Genomic DNA, 21,071 nt, shown 5'->3' with positions numbered 1-21,071 from the left:
TCCCTCTCCCCCCCCTCTCTCTCTAGAGTCTCCTGTGCCCTCTTCTCGCTCGCTAGTCATCCTCCAGAGGCGATGATTGGCGTCCTCTCCAACAGTATCTTGTCAAAAGGGTCCACATTGAGCGAAGGCTCCAAACGCTAACCGAGGTTGTAGTAGCACCTTTTCGTTGAGAAGGTGTTCAATGTTTCGGAGGCTGCCTCGTTGTGTCGTCCATCTTGTGTGTTCCTGGCATGTCCCGCCCCCTGAAAGAGTCTCACGGCGGCCAGCGGGAGCCTCGCTGACCGCGGTGGCGTCTCGCTGATCATGGGACTCGTCCTGTTTGTCTCTTAGGTTACTACGGCGACGGCATGAATGCCATCATCCTCATACTCCGCGTGCTACCTGCCGGAGAACACGGTGGCGAACTACGACTACGTCATGGAGAACCTGTTCAGGTGAGCACACAGAACACACACACAACACACACACAACACACAAACTGTTCACTGTACTGTGATGTGTTTCTGGTCCAAACATGAAACCCTGATCCTGTGTGTGTGTGTCTGTGTGTGTGTGTGTGTGTGTGTGTGTGTGTGTGTGTGTGTGTGTGTCTGTGTGTGTGTGTGTGTGTGTGTGTGTGTCTCCAGGTACATCGTGGGGACCCTTGACCTGATGGTGTCAGAGAACTACATCCTGGTGTACCTATGTAGCATGGCCCCCCGGAACAAGCTGCCCACCATCCGCTGGCTGCACCAGTGCTACACCTCCATCGACAGGAGGTAGGCTAACCTAACCCTAACCCTAACCCCAACCCTAACCCTAACCCTAACCCTACACCTCCATCGACAGGAGGTAGGCTAACCTAACCCTAACCCTAACCCTAACTCTAACCCTAACCCTACACCTCCATCGACAGGAGGTAGGCTAACCTAACCCTAACCCTAACCCTAACCCTACAACTCCATCGACAGAAGGTAGGCTAACTCTGGTCCTAACCTTAACCCTAACCCTACACCTCAATCGACAGAAGGTAGGCTAACTCTGGTCCTAACCTTAACCCCAATCCTAACCCTGGCCCTAACCTAACCATAATCCTGGCCCTTACCTTAACCCTAACCTTACGTGGTTAGGCGTAGCCAAATAGAGTTTACATCTCCTCCAGGTCAGGTGTAAGATTACTTACATACCGACGGTTGCCATGGCGCACACATTTACATTCAAATTTACATTCAGGGGATTTAAAAGATGCTTTTGTCCAAAGTGACTTCAGTAAGGATATTTTAGAGGGGTGTTTTTAGGAGAGTAAGGGAGGAGAAGGGAGAAAGATGGAAGACAAAGTGTTAAATAAAGTAGTAAATATTAAGCCGCTGCTTTCGTTAGCGGTTGGTGTTGAGATGCGTTATCTCTCTAAATAAGAATGAAACGTACCCTGCTTTCTCCCCTAGAATATGGAACAAATTAGCTATCGAACCAATCCTGTTTCATTTCTTATGGTATATTCACTGAGTCTGACAATCTTTTATTTGTAGCATCTCCCCTCCATCTACGCGTACTGGTTGAGATCACTGAATGTTCTCTTTCTTTGTATAGCTTTATGTACAGTGGGGCAAAAAAGTATTTAGTCAGCCACCAATTGTGCAAGTTCTCCCACTTAAAAAGATGAGAGAGGCCTGTAATTTTCATCATAGGTATACCTCAGCTATGAGAGACAAAATGAAAAAGAAAAATCTAGAAAATCACATTGTCTGATTTTTAAAGAATTTATTTGCAAATTATGGTGGAAAATAAGTATTTGGTCAATAACAAAAGGTCATCTCAATACTTTGTTACATGCCCTTTGTTGGCAATGACAGAGGTCAAACGTTTTCTCTAAGTCTTTACAAGGTTTTCACACACTGCTGCTGGTATTTTGGCCCATTCCTCCATGCAGATCTCCTCTAGAGCAGTGATGTTTTTGGGCCTTCGCTGGGCAACACAGACTTTCAACTCCCTCCAAAGATTTTCTATGGGGTTGAGATCTGGAGACTGGCTAGGCCACTCCAGGACCTTGAAATGCTTCTTACGAAGCCACTCCTTCGTTGCCCGGGCGGTGTGTTTGGGGTCATTGTCATGCTGAAAGACCCAGCCACGTTTCATCTTCAGTGCCCTTGCTGATGGAAGGAGGTTTTCACTCAAAATCTCACGATACATGGCCCCATTCATTCTTTCCGTCACACGGATCAGACGTCCTGGTCCCTTGGCAGAAAAACAGCCCCAAAGCATAATGTTTCCACCCCCATGCTTCACTGTAGTTATGGTGTTCTTTGGATGCAACTCAGCATTCTTTCTCCTCCAAACACGACGAGTTGAGTTTTTACCAAAAAGTTCTATTTTGGTTTCATCTGACCATATGACATTCTCCCAATCCTGTTCTGGATCATCCAAATGCTCTCTAGCAAACTTCAAACGGGCCCAGACATGCACTGGCTTTAGCAGGGGGACACGTCTGGCACTGCAGGATTTGAGTCCCTGGCGGCGTAGTGTGTTAGTGATGGTAGCCTTTGTTACTTTGGTCCCAGCTCTCCGGAGGTCATTCACTAGGTCCCCCCGTGTGGTTCTGGGATTTTTGTTCACCGTTCTTGTGATCATTTTGACCCCACATGGTGAGATCTTGCGTGGAGCCCCAGATCGAGGGAGATTATCAGTGGTCTTGTATGTATTCCAATTCCTAATAATTGCTCCCACAGTTGATTACTTCACACCAAGCTGCTTACCTATTGCAGATTCTGACTTCCCAGCCTGGTGCAGGTCTACAATTGTGTTTCTGGTGTCCTTTGACAGCTCTTTGGTCTTGGCCATAGTGGAGTTTGGAGTGTGACTGTTTGAGGTTGTGGACAGGTGTCTTTTATACTGATAAGGAGTTCAAACAGGTGCCATTAATACAGGTAACAAGTGGAGGACAGAGGAGCCTCTTAAAGAAGAAGTTACAGGTCTGTGACAGCCAGAAATCTTGCTGGTTTGTAGGTGACCAAATACTTATTTTCCACCATAATTTGCAAATAAATTCTTAAAAAATCAGACAATGTGATTTTCTGGATTTTTTTTTTTCATTTTGTCTCTCATAGCTGAGGTTTACCTATGATGAAAATTACAGGCCTCTCTCGTCTTTTTAAGTGGGAGAACTTGCACAATTGGTGGCTGACTAAATACTTTTTTGCCCCACTGTATATGATGTGACTCATCAGCCTGACTCAGGAAAACACCCCTAAAAGACACAAATACAGTATATAATTCACGTTGAGCTTGGTTAATACGCAGCTTAAGTGAAAGCAGTGCAACTGAACAAAGATGCATCTAGGAATGACTTCGAACTTAACAGTTGAACGCAGCAAGAGAAGACGGACGAATGTCCACCTGTAGACCACAGGGGTGGAGAGGTCCACGTACAGCAGCTGTTAGGCTGTCTTGTGGGTGATGGAGTAACAATGATTAACCCTGGCTCCTCGTGTTCCTCCAGGCTGAAGAAAGACCTGAAAGGTCTTCTGGTGGTGCACCCGGCCTGGTACATCAAGGCCATGCTCACCCTGGTCAAGCCCTTTATCAGGTCTCCTCCATCCCACCGCCTCCTTCTCCTCTCTGCATTTCACCCACATATCTGTCAATGACATCAAACACATCCTCATCTCTTTACATCTCCTCATCCTCTCATCTTCTCATCCTCTCATCTCATCTCCTCATCCTCTCATCTTCTCATCCTCTCATCTTCTCATCCTCTTACCTTTACATCTTCTCATCCTCTCATCTCATCTCCTCATCCTCTCATCCTCTCATCTTCTCAACCTCTTACCTTTACATCTTCTCATCCTCTCATCTCATCTCCTCATCCTCTCATCCTCTCATCTTCTCAACCTCTTACCTTTACATCTTCTCATCCTCTCATCTCATCTCCTCATCCTCTCATCTTCTCATGCTCGAGTCTGAGACACCTCCCATAGCACGTCTAATGGCACCTGATGCTCTCCTGACCATCCCTCCATGAGGGTGAGGCCTCTTTCTGGGTTCATCTCAAGGTCTCTCCTTCTGGGGTTGAGGGGGACCCTGATCTTGACCTTCAGGGGGTTTGAGGGTATAATGTGGGACTATTGAGACCTTTGTGGCTGTCTCTGGGCTGAAGGGCTTCGAGAATACAACAGACTGGGCCTGACTGGTTGCGTTGTCTTGTGGTGTGCCCTGTTCTCTCTGCAGTGACAAGTTCAGCAGGAAGATCTGCTTCATCCGCAGTCTGGAGGAGCTGGCCGAGTTCATCCCCACCGAGAGCCTGCTGATACCCACACACATCAGGGAGTAAGAGAGCGCACGCACGCACGCACACACACACGCACGCACGCACGCACGCAAGCACGCACTCACTCACTCACTCACTCACTCACTCACTCACTCACTCACTCACTCACTCACTCACTCACTCACTCACTCACTCACTCACACACACGCACGTCATTGGAAATGAATGGGAGGGGAAATATCACCTTTGGGCTGCATGTGTAGTTCTGAATACATGCGTGAAGATCCACGTCACGATGCAGAGACACGGTGTGGATCTCAACCGCGCTGCCTGTATTTATACGAGCGTGTCAAGCCAATGTGACCACAAGTGGGCAGTATAGCACTGTCAAATAAAATAAAGTGTGCATAAACAGCTACGGAGCGACAGGCACGGTACGGGGTTGGCGTGTTCATGTAGTATCGTGTAGCGATAGGGATCTTAGCATATTTTTTACGCAAAATTATAATTTGGGCGTGACGCCTCAACTGCTTACTTTCCTATAGAAGCCATGTTAGTATTCACATATTGATGTACTGTATAGGTTATCATTGTAACTTTGTGCAAATGTCTTTATTTCCTCCAGGATGGACGAGAAGTTGAAGAGGTGAATCTGTGGAGGCTGAGAGGACGCACACGCACGCAGTGACGGACTCAGACTGTTTGAAAAAAATAAAAAGGTCACATTCTTGCTCTAGAGGGCGCATCCTCATAATTTATTGTATGAAGGGGCACCAGAGGGCACCCATTCATATTTTCACAGGTAAAGGGCAGCCAATAAGGTACTTTCTCTCGTATTCACCACTCTAGAGGGCACTTTTTCAACCGGGGGGGGCACAGTCCGCCACTGCTCGCACACACTTGAAAACTGTAAATTAATGTAAATATGTTTATTATTATTATTTTTAATAATAACTGTAAATATCTAGCATGAAGGGAGGTAATATATTAAAAATGGTCATTTTCTGTCTATTATTTTAACTTTTTAGTAATAGTTTCTTCGTTCTTCTCCTAATGGATTTTATTTTAAAAAACAAAATTCACAACATTTCGTTTTTCAATCATTTTCTACCTACTGTTATTTCCAAGATCACAAGCTTGGCTAAAACCAAACCTGTCTCTCCTGCTGGCTGTCAAACACTTAGTGAATTTATCTGTTGTATAGAACTGGTTTTTGGTTAATAGTGGTCAGCCATGTCATGTTAGAAGACAGATGAACGTTCCTCTATGGAGTCAACAGAAAGTGTTTTAAGATATATTTTTAATTGTCATTAATGTATTTGTAAAATGCTGGACATGTTCAATGGTCTTATTTGGTAACAATAAAGTGGTTTGGCGTCATGATAGTTCATATTTTTCCCTTTAACTGTTGTGATGTGTGTACAATGTGTGTATGTGTGTGCGTGTAACTTTCAGCCAAGATCGATGAATGTTGAGAGACTGAGATTCAGATCAGACTTGATGGCCCCTGGCTCAAAGCTGTTCACATATTCAACCATCAATATTCATAGAATAATGTTAATAATGACTTTTGTTTCGTATGGCGTATTAATATATATAAGAGATTCCTTGTTGTCTTGATTGTTAATAAATCGTGCATTCTGTTCAAATATGAAAGTTTAAAAAACACTTAGCAACAAAGGAGGAACAACGCTGCAAGCGGCAGTAGTAGATCCTTGCAAAGCCAACATAAATCCCGCAAACTTGCTTCAGTTTTTTACTCTGGATATGTCGTCAAATCGTCGAAGCACAGCGAGAGATTAATGAGTTAATTGGAAACCGCGCCGTGTCGTTTTGGACGCACGTTTTCCCATTAGCCGCCTCTAGTGGCGGAAGTTGTGGTTACAGCGATAGCGTTATCATTTCCAGACGACTGCCTTATATTTAATAGAGGAGGTCTGCATGCATCCACATTTTAAAGCACATCATCTCTACGTTATAAAGATCACCAGATGTTACTGAAACAGTGCTTAAAACCACAGAGGCACCACACAGAACCACTATTTAATGTCTTCTCTGGGGAATAATAACGTTAATCTTATCTTATAAATACAAGCTCCAGCAGGGAACAAGCCGAGCATACAGGAGGCTGGTCCGAGTATAAGTATTCATAACACAATATAATGTAGTGTTATTTAAATAGCACATGTAATGTTGTTCAGAGAAATACATGAAAAAGTAATAATATTAATAAAATAAGACAAATAAAACGAACTATTATTAACCATAAAAACTAACTTTGTGTTAAAGGAGTGTTCTGTATCTGTATCTCTTAAAGCCATCTGATGATGATTTGTGTTCCAACTGGTTCAGTGAACTGGTCCCTGCTCCCATTCAAACTGGTTCAGTGAAGTGGTCCCTGCTCCCATTCAAACTGGTTCGGTGAACTGGTCCCAGTGCCCATTCCAACAGAATGGGGTTGTCCCCTCTGGTGTTTGTCCCCGAATGACCTTGAATTGTTGTCAATAGATCAGATAAGGTTATGGTTATGGTTATTATTGTTACGTTTATTGGACGGTTGTTAGATCAAACAGTTAAATATTATGGTTCATTTGCGATATGGTCCTTGTCCAGAAGTAAAACAGCCGTGATTTTGTTCAACTCCCCCCTCTCATCTTGTAGGTACATCCAAACATTGGGCAGATGGTGATCCATTGACATCCATTCTACTCTAAATGAGGGTTTAACAGTTCTCCCAGCTGTACTCTGGTTTCGTTCAACGTACGTAAGCTCCTATGAACTGCCCTGGCGTCTATCTCCAATAGTGCCCACAGACAAACCTATTCACAAGTTAACATGCTGTGTTTAAAGGCCCCTGGGCAGGAACAGACTCTGAGACTAAGCGGCAGGCAGGTCAAAATCTTGAATGTTGAATGTCAGGAGCACGTTGGTGAACTTTGCATCTAACTGTTTATTTGTAATGCTAGAGCTTTAGTTACTAAATAGCCTCATGGCTCGGAGGGAAAAGAGGGAAGTTAGTGTTCAGTCAACCTTTGTCCCATTATTACATTCATACAACCGGGAACCCAGAAGTTCATTTTGATTCAGAAGTGAGTGCTTTAGGCTGCGTTCGAATCTGTTAAAACACACAAACGCCCGCACAGAATTCACAATAGTCCCACTACCTAAAACGCAGCCAAAATCTTCACTCAGATTCTAACCGCTCATCTCCATCTCCTCAGACCGGCAAGCTGGCAGAGTGAAGCGCGAACACAGCACCTATACGTGTGAATATGTGTCTGTGGGCACTAACAGAGATACCTGCCTGGGCAGTTCATGCGCAGCGACATGTGATGGACGGATCAAAGGCACGACAACGAGAGCTTCTAAACACTCATTTGGAATAGAATGGATGTCAATTGAGAGTGTCATTATGTTATTTTACTCTGTCCTGTGTCTGTTCTTGCCCTTGACTTGCTGTTGACATTGCAGGTCGGCTTGGGGTGGAGGCTGAGTACGATGGGATCGCGCTCGGTCAGTATTGGTCTCTACTATTACCAAACTTGTTTCCCATCTCTGACTTCCTGTGAGCCATGTAGTCAGTAAGCGTCCCTGTTGAAACACTTACACAGACGCCAGCAGTGGGAAGAAGAGGAAGTTGATGAGGAAGAGGAGGAGGAAGAGGATGAGGAAGAGGAGGAGGAGAAGATCCCAAACAACAACAAACTCTAGTAAACCTTTAGGACCACAGTCCCTCTCTGTCTGAGCCTGAACCTATAACCTGAAAACTATAGATCATCATCATCACCATCCATCATCCCCCACCCCAGACCCCAATTTTAAAATAGTGACATGTTTTTATTTGTTTGGTGTCGCTGCTGCTCTTGTGTCCAGGTGGTATGACGCATGCATATTTGAATTCAACAAATGATACAAAGAAGACGCATCAACTAGTTCAGTTTATACATCATTTATTACAAAAATGTATGATTCCAAACTCACCAGAAGTCATGTCGTCAGCAAATATGAAACAAGTGGTGGAATAAATGGTAAAAAGGAAAAACGTTAAAACATGGGCTATGCAATGGTTATGGCCAATCTAATATTAACCCTTACTGTGCTTTATACACAGATGCCGTATTATTCTAATTATATGGCGATGTATTTGTTTATTTGTTTGCTATGTATGGTAAATAATCCAGGCTGTGTTTACACTGACAGCAGACCCGCAGGGCGTGGTTCGCATCCCGTCTAGACGTCGCGCTGTGGATCTGCAACAAAAACACGCAACACGGTTCCATGATGACGCAAGAATCATCCTGCGTTTCTTATAGGAAACCATCGCCTGGTCGTGCACCGTTGGGGGGCGAATCTGCTCGTCTTATACAGGCCTCGTGGGGTTGATTCTGAAACGTGGTACGCTGGGTCTTGACAGCTGCGCAGCTGGTGCACAATAGACCCACACATGCACACGCACCAGCTGACAAAACAGTGCGCGCCCCCGCCCCCCTCATGGAGATGACCCTCTGAACGGAGCGCGCAGAACCTACGCAGCGAGACGCGAGACGACACGCGCTCCGATGGATTATCATAAAGCATAAGGTATAACTCCACCGGTTCACTGATATTGGACCAATCATTCTCCAACTGTGGGCTTTATTCGCAGGAAAGCGTCGTGCGCATTGGGGTGTGTGTGTGTGTGTGTGTGTGTGTGTGTGTGTGTGTGTGTGTGTGTGTGTGTGTGTGTGTGTGTGTGTGTCGTCTAGCTCCCCCTCAGCGTGTTGCCCTCAGGTGGAATGCGGGTTGGGGGTCTTCCCCGAGGATCAGGTCTGGACATGCGCCAGGATAGACGCCTATCTATGTAGACTGTGTTTTCCTAAACACTGTCCCCCTCCCCGGAATGTGAGCGTCCTCGGACCAGGATCTGAGGACCAGGATTCTGTCCATCCTACAGTTGAGGAATCGTTTGCATATCCTGCTGATGTTATTATGGGCAAACACTGACTGCGACCAACCGGTTTTTTGTCACTATCAGTTTTTACAGGCTTCCTAAACTTCAATATCGTTAAAATCGATCTTTTCGAAGTTTAATTTTAAATAGGAGGAACAGTAACAATACAAGCTTTTTTAAGGAACTTGCTTTGCGCATTGGTAAAGCTTATTCAATGTGTCTCGTGTGAGGTACGAAATAGGCATTTATAATTTAATAGTATTTGTTTGCCGTTGACTACCCTTATAAGTACTTCCAACAAGTATAATATAGAGACTAATTATTGTTGTTGTTATATAATAGACCGTTTATATTGAACATATACACGCTGCAAGTTCTGCCGTTTAATACCAGTGGCTTTTGGTGCAAGTTTTCTATTGGCTGCTCTTAAATAATCTATTTCTCAATTATGTCTCTAAACTAACACTATTAGTGAAATTTCAAGACAAATATTAGCATAATTACCTTCTTAAGCAGAATAATTGGTTTATAAAGCCTTCTGGAGATCGTCCTGTCTCTTTTGGGAATGCCTCTGCACTTTTGGAGAGGTCCCGAATCAAACCCTAACTTAGTCCCTGCTAGTTTGGAATCTTTTTTTTTTTTACTGTTTTTTTTGCGGTTTCTTCCGTCCAGTTTTTACTGAAGGGGTACAAAGAGACATGTGTCCTCTGAATACTTTATTTTGTTGTCATATATAGAAGCTGCAGGGCATGGCAACCTCTCAATACGCACCAGAAACCCTCTGGAAGTTTGGTTGCGCACTGGCTGACAATCGCTCTTGTGTTTCAACTGTATGGCTGGTGGATGGGTCAGAATATGTTGAGCTGTTAGACGGGGGGGTTATCTATTTGATGAAGGGGATAAAATAATTAAAATAATTAATATTTCATTTAAAAATGACATCTTGAAATTGGATACATTTTTGGAACCAAAATGGACATATTTGGGCATCTGGGGGCCTAACAGCCCTGTAGAAGTGGTTTAATCCAATGTGGACACCCCTACACATTCAACATACATGGAAGTGTCCTTCATTGCAGGGATTGCTGGGAAGAAGAAGGAGGGATTCGAAAATTGGACTTTGGAGAGGGAGGCCTCAGGAAAGAAACTCCCAAAAGGTAAGCAATCCTCTTCCTAAAGTGCTCACAAGTTACCAAAGATCGGATTGGGGGTAACAAACGGCCGTTATCCTCTATATTTCGTTAGGAATAAGGAGGTTTTCAGGTGAACAGTCAGTGTAGTGAGCCAGGGGAGGGTGGGCCAGCCCAGTAGAGGTTGCCTCGGAGGGAGCGCAGTGGCGCGGCTAGAGGGAGCCAGAGCGGCGCTGTAGGCCTGCAGCCTCGGGCCGCCATGGGGGAGAGGGCGGTGGGCTCACGTTCATTACCGAAGGTGTTTGCGGGGTAATGGACGTGAGCCCACCTCTAGGGGGGACTGTCTTGTGTGTTGATATCGTGAGTCAGTTATTGTTGAGATGTGATTAGAATCTGGGCTGCGCTACAAAGGAAGCTAACAAGTCAGCCTCTGTGGAAATAACACAAGACTGGTGTGACAGGGATAGACGCTTGAACATCCTCCGAATGTGTGATGCATATGCACATTTCATGTGGTTTTAAAAAGGTTTAGTGTCAGATCATAGGTAGAATGTGTTTGTCTTATCACTTCTATGATCATAGAGCCCTAACATCCAAGATGGCTGCTCCAGTGTGGCTGAGCCGAGAGTCACTTCCTGGGTATAGGCCACAGCTAGTTAGCATACAGTCCTCCTCTCACTATCACCCATCCTGTGACTGCCTTCTGTTTACCTTACAACATCCTCTGACCCTAAGGGAGATGGACTTAGGTTCACCCTCACTGGTTAAAATGAGGGTCTGATCTCTTTAAAGGCCGCATATTGGGGACACTGTGATTGGGTAACTGTCTTGAATTGTTTGACACTTAATTGTACTACTTTTAAATAATATTGAATAGCAATAATGAAAGATGACAAGACACATTGGTCGCAGACCTTGAATGATACTATTTTATGTTTGTACTCTGATGCTGCAGAGGCCGATGAGATGGACATGAGAAGACGAGTAAAACAGGAAGGCCTGGTTTCGCTGTGGTTTGGGTCGGTTATGATTAAATGGGAACTTGGCGATTGTTACAACACATCTCTGACTGACAAAACGAAACCTCTATACTGGTTGTGTAACAAGGGCCATATGGTTAATAACTGGGCTTTTGTACATTTTGTGTCATTTCATGTAAATGTAAATGTCACAACATATACAATCATCCATTCTAACCGATCATTACCCGGGTTTCAACTGACTTTTAGTTTTTGTGTGGAGAGGAGTCCGCTGTCGTCGTGACGATGACGATCACAATCTGTAGAAGCAGAAAACACAAACATTATGGTGGTTAAACCAAATTAAGTTTCAGATGGAAACAAGTACATTTACATTGAGGGCGTTTAGCAGACGCTTTTATCCAAAGTAACTTACAATAAGTCCATTTGTCAGAAGAAAGAGAAGAAACAACAATATATCGCTGAAGGTACTGTAAGAATGTTCTTAGAAACAAGTGCCAAGCACTAACAATAGTTAGGTTAAAACATTCCCACTGGAAACAAGAACATTTTGTGTTTCCTTTCAATGACGTACACTGGCCTTCATATTTCTGTCATTATTTTATGCATTAGGCCTTCTAGGGAAGTGCAATATGCTCCCTTTGACTGTACTTAATTTATTGATGTGTGTATGTTATGTGTTAAATAGTGCTGCAGATGTCTGGTTCAATGTCTGTGTTGTTGATTATATGTCAATATAATCAACAACGTTTTCTAAGTCTAAATGTTTCAAGACAATTAATTTCACTTGCTTACCCCTTTCTCCACATAACTTTATTAAGAAATGCTTTTCACTTCATGTAATCATGAGAAGGAATAGGTCAAACGTTTGCCTCCCTTGTCGGTCCACAGCCAAGGTGCTGAAACCTCCAGTCGCTTCTGATGTATTTAGGGTATCTGCTGCCCCCTAGCGTTTAAACACGGTCACAACAATGACAGATGTTGTTATGCTATATCTCACAGCTAGTTCTTCCTCGTGAAAAAACGTGGTCTGCGCATTGACGCGACTTTACGCAAGGTGGTACAGGCTGACCTGTGTTGTAGTTCTGAATTATGTTGAGACAGTGCTTTTGCCAGACCACTGTCGACAGCGACGAGGTGCTCTACATCAGCCCAGATTTACGCAGTAATGACGCCCTCTTTAAAACGTTTAGCCGACCGAAGATCTGCGGGATTCAACCGTGTTACCGGAATAATGGAACAATCTTCCACGAATCCCTTATTTCCCATTAATAAATTGCAATTTCCCGGTGTTTAAGGGAATGTTTTAACGGCCATGGCGCGTCTTCTGCGCACCCATAACGTCGACGGTCCAACGAATGCGCGTTCAAAAGCATTATACCTTCTCCAAATCAGTTTGAAACCAAATCGACCGTACACACGGCCGTTCAAGTCGGCCACTATTCTGCTAGGAAACAAGATACTGTGTTGTCCCTGTCGTGGTTGTGTGTCTCTCTCGGTGGGTGTATCGGGGCAGTTCTATGAATGAGTGCTACGAGCCCAATAGCGTCTCTGCTTCTGTCGGGAGCTATCGGCCTGGCCGTTGAGATGCATTGGAGGCGGACTGGTGCTGAATGCTTGTTCAGAATGCTACTCTGGGACGTTTCTCCATTGTGGTTATCGATAAACAATGGTTTAATTTGTAACTGAACTGTATCAAATGCTGAAACAGTCGGTATATGATTTATCCAAGTAGTTACCAACTATTTTGTAATACTTAAGCAAATATATCAATACTTTTTAGGCCTGTTACCACAGTTACCGCAAGCCTCATTTAATTTAATTATGAACGTTATTAGGCGTTACTTTCTTGTTTTGGAGACATGAAATCCTCACGCCCTTAAGTTAGTTTAGACAACAAAGTAACAGCAAGTGTGTGTGGACACTGAGCACATGTTATCTGCGGTCGACTCAGAACACAGCTGGGACCAGCTGCCTGGGGTAGACAGCTGTCCATAATGGCCAAAGCATGACCAGACACCAGTCTACTGGGTGTACTGGGACCTGGTTGTAATGTACTCCCCCTGCGCCGTAGATTAGTGTCGCAGAACACATTTGTGCTTTCCTCACGTTATCCTGATCCGCAACACATTTGTCATAGTTGGGTTATCATTCACGATACACCACACCTAAACCTGAGTATCGAGTATCGTAGTGTATATGCCCCATCCTCATTCCACAGCGTATTATGTTGGTTCTCTCAGTGAAAGGTCGGTATTTTAGTCTTTGTTGTCGTGTCGGTTGCTCATTGAGGGCCCTAACCCAACTGCTTTACATGTAAACTAAGATGACTTTTGGGGACGGCGATGGACCAATCAGCACTGTGGGTTTGTAACACCACGCCCACACTGTGCCCATGTATGGTGTTGGTGTTGTAGCCTGTTGGCTGAGGCAGCTGTCACACAAGGACAAGTGCTCAGTCGTCTGCTGTTTCACACGGTAAGAGTCTTCATTCACTCCTTCTAGCTTTGCCTTTTTGGTTCATGTACATTTTATACATTTAGTCATTTTACTTTGAATATTGAGAATAAAGTAGATCATACTATATATAGCTTATACCTTGATTATACCTTTTTGAGGTTTCTAGGTGTGTGAGGTTTGTTTTTATATTTTTTAATTTGAAAGCCCTATTAAGTACTTTACATTTCTGTAATGTTTTTCGTTTTTTTTGTTATAAAATGCTTTTGAGTAGACAATATCGATTAAAAAAAAAAAAAAAATGAAACAATATATATACATCAATAACCTGTCTCTCTCTCTCCTAGGGGACCGACCTCACTAAAGGCCTCGCTTCAACCCAAACATCCCTCCTCCATCCCCCCATCATCCTCCCCCTCCTCCACCCCTCCCCATCATCCTCCTCCTCCTCCACCCCTCCCCCTCATGATGCCCTCGTACCCCCGCGGTCCTCCTCCTCCGGACCCCGTGGGGGGTGTTGTGGGCCTGGAGCCAGGGGGCGGTGCCCGGTATGTGGAGCGGGCGTGGCTGGACGAGCTCAGCGCCACCTACGGCGAGCGCGAGGCGGCCATCCGGCGCCAGTACGCCGCCGCCTGCCGCGCCCTGACGCCGGCGGGAGGCCACGCCCCCGGCCACGCCCGCGCCCGAGAGTTCCGCCAGGCGTTTGAGCGGGAGAAGAGCGAGCTGGGCCTGGAGGTGCTGTACCGGGGCGTGGTCGGCGGGGGGCGGGGCCTGGTGTTCGGCCGGCCCCTCCTGGAGGTCCACCGGGAGCTGTGCGGCGGGAGCAGGGTCGCCATGGAGACCAGGTGCGCCCACCTGCTGGGCGTGCTGGGCATGGGCCTGGCGGCGCTGGCGGCGTACACGGCCGCAACCGAGGACGACCTGGAGCAGCTGGAGCGGAAGTGGGCGCCCAGGGTGGAGGAGGTGCAGGCGAGGGTGGAGGAGGTGCTGCGCGCGTGTAGCTAGCGCTGATGCTAACGTCGATGCTAACGTCGATGCTAACGTCGATGCTAGCGCTGATGCTAACGTTGATGCTAACGTCGATGCTAGCGCCGATGCTAACGTTGATACTAACGTTGATGCTAACGTCGATGCTAGCGCTGATGCTAACGTCAATGCTAACGTCGATGCTAACGTTGATGCTAACTGGTGGGAATATTTGAACAAAGAATCTTGTCTTATCATGGCGGTTACTTGTTGTTACTTGTTTACTTGTTATATTATATATTTTCTTATTAATTTATATTTTTTAAAGCATTCCTGGTTGATCTTTAATAAATATTTTTGCTGTCATGTTTCGAGTGAATTATTCCTTCCTTCTACACAACGTCAAATAATTGTCAAGACAATTGCTCAAGGGGTCATTGAATAAAATATAAAAAACATGTATGAAACATGTCATTATGGATCTGAATTTGGGTTGATCTCTGATACTAAAATCTAATTTATCCAGTTGTCATACCAATATTCTTTCAATAATCTTGAAAAGAGGGTTGTATTTTAGCCTGGTACTACTGATGCCAGTTTTGTCAATCTAAATCAATGGAAAAGGTTTATAAAAGGTTTAAAGGAGCGATTCTGTTTCTTTATTCATCATAACTATCAGTTTCTTACTTTGAAATGCGGCACTTCTCTGTTTTAATGTTTGAATTCTTTCTCTCTCTCTCTCCCCCTCTCACCCATCCCTCCCTCTACCTCTGTAGCTCCAGTCCATCCCAACGCCAAACCGCCACACCCTGACTCCGCCCCTCCCTTCAACCGCCACACCCTGACTCCGCCCCTCACCCTGACTCCGCCCCTCCCTTCAACCGCCAGCCACCATGTCGGAGGAAATCCTTGAGGACCGCGCCAAGCTGAGGCAGGGTCTGATCAAGGTGCTGGAGTGCGTGGCGTGCATCTCGTCGGCCGCCGCCGTGGTCAACCCCATCTTCGGGGTGGCGGGCTCGCTGATCCGTGTTGTCCTCCACCAGGTGGACGACGAGGACATCCGCACCCTGAAGCGCGAGTTCGGCAGCGTCAACCGGTCCCTGGACGCCATCTCCCAGCAGAACCGCGACACGCTGCTGCACATCAAGAAGGAGACGCTGGACGGCCAGTACGGCCGTGTGGAGGAGAACCTCCGCAACCAGTTCCGCCTCTACATGAAGTTCGTGGAGGCGCCCGCGGCCCATCGCCAGCGCCGCAAGGACCTCTTCGAGGAGGGCTACGGCAACGACCTGGGCGACCAGAACCTGCACACGCTGTACGAGGGCGTGGTGGGCAAGACCAAGCTGTTCAGCCGGCCCGTCCTGGAGGTGTACCTGCGCTGCTCGGGCTATGATCGGGCCACCATGGAGAAGCTGTGCACGCGCCTCACCTATCTGTTCTGCATCGGCCTCATCGCCCTCATGGGCTACGCCGCCGTCATCGGCGACGACGAGGAGTCCCTGGGCGTGGAGTGGGCCAAGAACATGGAGCGCGTGCAGCTGAAGATGCAGGAGGCGCTCAGGAAGTGCAAGTGAGGAGGAGGACGACGAGGAGAAGGAGGAGGAGGAGGCGACGGTCCTCTCGTCTCGTCGTCTGGGATTGCCCCTGCTAGGAACCGCGCCTGGCTTCTATCTGTCCCGGTGTCTCTCTCTCTCTCTCTCTCTCTCTCTCTGCCTTCACTGCCTTCTATACTTCTCTCCTGTCTGCTGGACGCTTCTCTCGGTCCCCTGCGGTTGTCCTCTCGTGTGCGAGCAGGATGTCAACCTGAGGTTGTCTCCATGACGTGGAGGCGTGCTGGGGCCTCCTCTCTCTCTCTATCCGCTGGTCTGCTTCTCTATATTCTAGGGGGGGGGGGGGGGGTCGGAGATGTGGACTACGTAGCTTCTCTTCAACTGCATCATGTATAATCTGGCTTTCTTTCCCCCTGACTTGAACGAAGCGGGGTTTAGCGCCCTCAGGTGGTGGTTGAGGGTAGGACGTCGCTTTGACCAAACAATGCATAACCCGACAACGCAAAGGAAAAGGTTACTTATTCAGCCAGTTCGTGGCAGCACTTTGACACTTTGCCGTCAATAGATATATGATACTTTATATACACGTGTAACTGCAGAGGTCTAACGTTTAAATATCCTCGTCTTTTTCCAACCGCTTTTATTTTTTTGTCTTTTTTTTATTGTTGATGATCACTAAGGATCGGGTCATTAAAGAACAAGTTTGTTACTGGTTTAAATTTCAGACAGCTACAGTTCAACACATGCCATATGATTGGATTGCACAAATCGATTTTTTTGAATACATAAATATGCATATACAACTAGTTACATATATAAACTGCATTAGCTGTTGATATAGTTACGCTATTAGGATGGGGGAATAAATTTATGAACCTCTTTGTTTTGTTGAAAATGGTGAATATTCGTTATTATATTTTTTATATTTGTTGCACTTGTTGTACGCAGCACCCTGAATAAACACTATAACACAACAGACTGGATGACTTTTTGAAGTAACGCGTGTTAGTGCATATAGGCCCTCTGGTTTTCCATTTTCTTCAGAGATTTGAGTTTTTTGAAGAAATGGTGCCACCATGTGCCACCTTAACGTCTCGTTCTTCGACGTCCCCTGGGACCACTATAATTATAGACAAGCTTTGATCAACCGTTACATCTTACGGCATATCTCGTTTAGATCTACTAGTGCTATAAACATTTGTTTGGATTTGTTTTTAAGGCCTATGGCCCATTTTGATGAAGTATTTACCAAACCAAAAAGCCAATCCAATCGCCATATCAATCACCTGCGTTCAGTTTTCTGTCTGAAAACACAAGTAATAGTAGCTTATCTTGCTTTCCCTGCTGGGATCTTTTGGAAGTTTGAATTATAAGTATGCCTAAGCCTGTAGTGTTATCATTTCGATTCGCTAGACATATTTTCTAAATGCTTATATAATCTCATAAAATGTTATCTACATGAATAATGACGAGAATATAACTAAATTTATATTATTTTAGGTTTAACATATTTTCTCTTGACAATTTAGGATTATTGATTCATTAGGTATCCACAGAGTATCTCTGGAAAGCTATTGTCAGTGTAGGAATTATTATCAGGAATTCACAGAGTATACCTATTATCAATGTAGTAAATATAATTTCGTATTGAGATTTCTACAAGGTGCAGAGACCACGTTGTTCAGAAGACGTCCACCAGAGTGCGCCACGGACCAACTGGTTTAACACCATAGCGCTATCGGGGCGCCTGAGCGCTCAGAAGCGCTACTGTTCCCTAAACTCCCTGTACGAATCAGTGCTCCGAACGCTGTGCTACGTTTGCGTAAATGATCAAAATTCGGCGAATCCTTGGTGCAAATCCTCTTAGATAAGCTGTAGTAGGGCCTACTGGGTGGTAAGAATGAACATAATAAAAACAGGTTCAGCGCCTCTGGTGCGTCCCTCATTCAACGTCCAGAAAAACTGGTAAAGTCTAAAGATCTTCAGCATGTTGGACCACTTCTCTGCAGTGGCGACATTTGAAACCAAACGACAGGCCGTAGGAAACGGGTACATATATCTTACCTGCGCTTTACACCAGGTGCGTCATTCTCCCCCAACCCGGACGAGGCGGGACGTCGTGGATCTCAGTTATCAGAATTCACTTGGAAGAAAGAAGGCGGGAATTAGATTATCTATCGAATCAATTATATAATTGATCAATTAATATATAATAATAATTGAATAAAAAAAACAACGCCTACATGGAGAGACGGTCTGTCTCCATGATTAACGCTCTCCGTGCGCGTTTCCGCTTCAGAAGAACACTGCGACCCTCATTCGATCATTTCAGATCAGATACCCCTAAAAACATCTCACCTTTGTACCATTGTACATTACATGATAGGTATTTTGCACCATATTCTTACCTTGTAAAAAATCCCCACATTTCTAAATAGGTCTTCCTTAAAAATTAATGTTGCCTTCATAGGCCTATGTGTGATATAAATTCAATATGCTAGGCCATTTAAAGTGTGCGTAATTCCCCCAACAATGAACCGGGAGTAAGCATAATACGACTGAATATGAAATGCTTTGACATAGAAATACACTGTCGAGGAAACATCAAAAAGTGAACCCAAAAACAGACATGATGAATTCATCTTACCTCGCAGATTCATCTGCGTTCGTTTCCAAACCTTCAGAGGAGGCATCCGAGGGAACATTAATAAATAATGCGTAGTAAACCAAATGCGCAATTGGTCACTCACCAAATCCCATACTGTTCAAAATATATAACCCATAGCTCATGTATATTTTAGAGCCCATCCCATCGTCGGTATAAAAGTATAAATGGTCACATTTTGCCGACCGCAGAAAATAAGAAACATTCTGTCGAATAAACTGAATTCAGCCTCTCCGACCTGAATCCTCCCTCACACACCTATTTTCTTCCTATACACCCCCAGCTCTCTCTCTCAGTTCTCAGCTAACCCTCCCTTTCTCTCCCCCTCTCCCACCCCCTCTCTCTCTCTCTTTCTCCCCCCCTCTCTCTCTCCCCCCCCTCTCTCTCTCTCTCTCTCTCTCTCTCTCTCTCTCTCTCTCTCTCTCTCTCTCTCTCTCTTTCTCTCCCCCTCACTCCCCCCCCTCTCCCCCCCCACACTACACTCCTCGCAGCACAGAACCAAACTGATTGCAGAACCTCAGTGCGCACCTCCCTCTCTGTGGATATTTTTCTGATCTTTTCCACCCACACTGACAGAAGGAGAACCGTGGGAATCTCCACCAACTCACCAGATAAGAAGAAAAAAACTCCATCGCAGCCGCTGCTGGATCCGGCCGGGGGTGAAGGACAGAAGCCCGCTGTGAGGTACAGAGACAAGCGGGTCCCTCTGGTCCACATCCATTAACGCACGAGGTGTGTCCGTGCGGAATCCATGCGTAAAGGATGCATTCCTCCTCAGTGCGCGTGGCTTTTTCATGGGTTGTTTTCTAACACACATCAGCTCACCATGGTCTGTACTTGTTTATTTATCTTTCTTTGAATCCATGGCGCTTTTGCTGTTGTGTATTCAAGAAACCGAGAAAAAAACACGATCTGTGTGTTATCATCAAATGTTGTTGGTCCGGTTTCCATTCCGTATAATATTGCGGAACAAACTTGATTCGCTGATATATCTGCCCTGCGCATCCTGTGCTGAGCGCGTCCGATCAGGTGGGAGCGGGTAATTTATGCGCGGTCGCAGACGAGGATGAGGAGGGATTTCTAAACACCGCGCGGCCTTGGTGTGGCCTCTGTGCACCATGACTAGTAAACAAACTCAAGGGCGTGTGTGTCGTATTTACTGATGTCGAGCTCAGCCCTGCCGTCATCCTCCATCCTCCTTCCCTTTGGAGCCATAGCCTGATCTTGGGCTCAAATCAATCAATCAAAGACAATAATCATTTCATAATAATCATTAATCATTTCACAACTAATGACATATAACATAGACAATTAATATAAGAACTCTGATTAACCGAAGCTACTCTATTCCCTTTGAAAAGAGACCACATTCTGGTTAATTGTTCATCATAATAATAACAGCGTAGGCCTATCATAATTATTCCCACATGAATGTAATGTATGATATGTAAGTATGTATTATAAGCAGAAGCATTCTACAACACTTTTTATACACAGACCAATCAGTACAATAAAAAGAAAGACTCGATTTTACAACCTTGATTATTGATACACAATCCTAGAAAGCGTAGATTTTCATAAAAACGATTTTCATAAAAAGGACGACCCCTTCTTAAAGGAGACAGGAACATATCTGTATGGCGTCGTTTGTGAGGACTCCGTTGAGGACGGGAAACCGTTCACTTGAAGCCTGCTGAGATCCTGCTCGTCCTGAATAACAGGATCTGCTCCCTCCGAGACCAGACATACCTCGCCATGCCCCCGGAGATGCTGCACGTTGGGTATTATGTCGTCTCCTCCGAGGTGCTCACCTTTGTTCTCAGGACACTCTCGTCTTTTGTTTCAAAGCCCATTCAGTTTCCATGAAAAGGACGAAGGTGTGTTATCCGCACAGGGCCGGTGGGGACTACTGCCCAGGGAACCACGACTAAGAGGAGGCCCCCAAGCCGAAAGGGCCAGTATTTGTAATATTAATACAAGTATGAGTCGTCCCCCAGCTGAAAGGTTCTGGGTTCGAACCCCAATGTCTGCACTATGTCCTTGCATAAGATACCGTCACCCTAGCTGCCTCCTTGAAGGCTAAACAAACCTCGGTTTCAGCTGAGGATCTTCCCCCTCCGAGTTGAAGAATGTGACCTGAGCAGTCGTTA

At 45.4% G+C, this 21,071-nt stretch overlaps 3 protein-coding genes across 4 annotated transcripts in view; all 3 read left to right on the top strand.

The window, feature by feature from the left end:
• Positions 1–5,623, top strand: part of bnipl (BCL2 interacting protein like) — a 12,467-nt gene extending 6,844 nt beyond the window's left edge. The window contains 6 exon segments of the mRNA XM_079748018.1: positions 331–368; positions 370–434; positions 627–758; positions 3,476–3,562; positions 4,204–4,302; positions 4,869–5,623. Coding sequence (XP_079604144.1) covers positions 331–368; positions 370–434; positions 627–758; positions 3,476–3,562; positions 4,204–4,302; positions 4,869–4,893 — 446 coding nt within the window. The 3' untranslated portion in view covers positions 4,894–5,623.
• Positions 5,624–8,779: 3,156 nt separating this feature from the next.
• On the top strand, positions 8,780–17,232 carry rpz (rapunzel). 2 transcript variants are annotated; one of them, XM_079747164.1, is made up of 4 exons: positions 8,780–8,824; positions 10,253–10,330; positions 15,483–15,543; positions 15,594–17,232. In XM_079747164.1, the coding sequence occupies exon 4, from the start codon at positions 15,600–15,602 to the stop codon at positions 16,278–16,280; it is 681 nt and encodes a 226-aa protein (XP_079603290.1). In that variant the 5' UTR covers positions 8,780–8,824; positions 10,253–10,330; positions 15,483–15,543; positions 15,594–15,599; the 3' UTR covers positions 16,281–17,232. The 2 variants fall into 2 exon arrangements, with proteins under 2 accessions (XP_079603290.1, XP_079603291.1); XM_079747165.1 differs by having other exon boundaries at positions 8,782–8,824; positions 15,483–17,232.
• rpz2 (rapunzel 2) lies at positions 10,783–15,065 on the top strand. Its single transcript, XM_079747153.1, has 2 exons — positions 10,783–13,761; positions 14,088–15,065. The coding sequence occupies exons 1-2, from the start codon at positions 13,679–13,681 to the stop codon at positions 14,743–14,745; spliced, it is 741 nt and encodes a 246-aa protein (XP_079603279.1). The 5' UTR covers positions 10,783–13,678; the 3' UTR covers positions 14,746–15,065.
• Positions 17,233–21,071: the final 3,839 nt, after the last annotated feature.

Source organism: Pollachius pollachius (assembly GCF_949987615.1).
Source record: "Pollachius pollachius genome assembly, chromosome: 1".
NCBI lineage: Eukaryota > Metazoa > Chordata > Actinopteri > Gadiformes > Gadidae > Pollachius > Pollachius pollachius.
Note: the sequence above shows the minus strand (reverse complement) of the source record. Positions and strands in the feature narration are given on the sequence as shown.

What these genes read in the sequence shown, in the direction of transcription:
- rpz (XM_079747164.1), top strand. Translation starts at nt 15,600, where the DNA reads ATGTCGGAGGAAATCCTTGAGGACCGCGCCAAGCTGAGGCAGGGTCTG.
- rpz2 (XM_079747153.1), top strand. Translation starts at nt 13,679, where the DNA reads ATGTATGGTGTTGGTGTTGTAGCCTGTTGGCTGAGGCAGCTGTCACAC. An exon ending in GTCGTCTGCTGTTTCACACG is followed by an intron (nt 13,762 to 14,087) that starts GTAAGAGTCTTC and finishes TCTCTCTCCTAG; the next exon opens with GGGACCGACCTCACTAAAGG.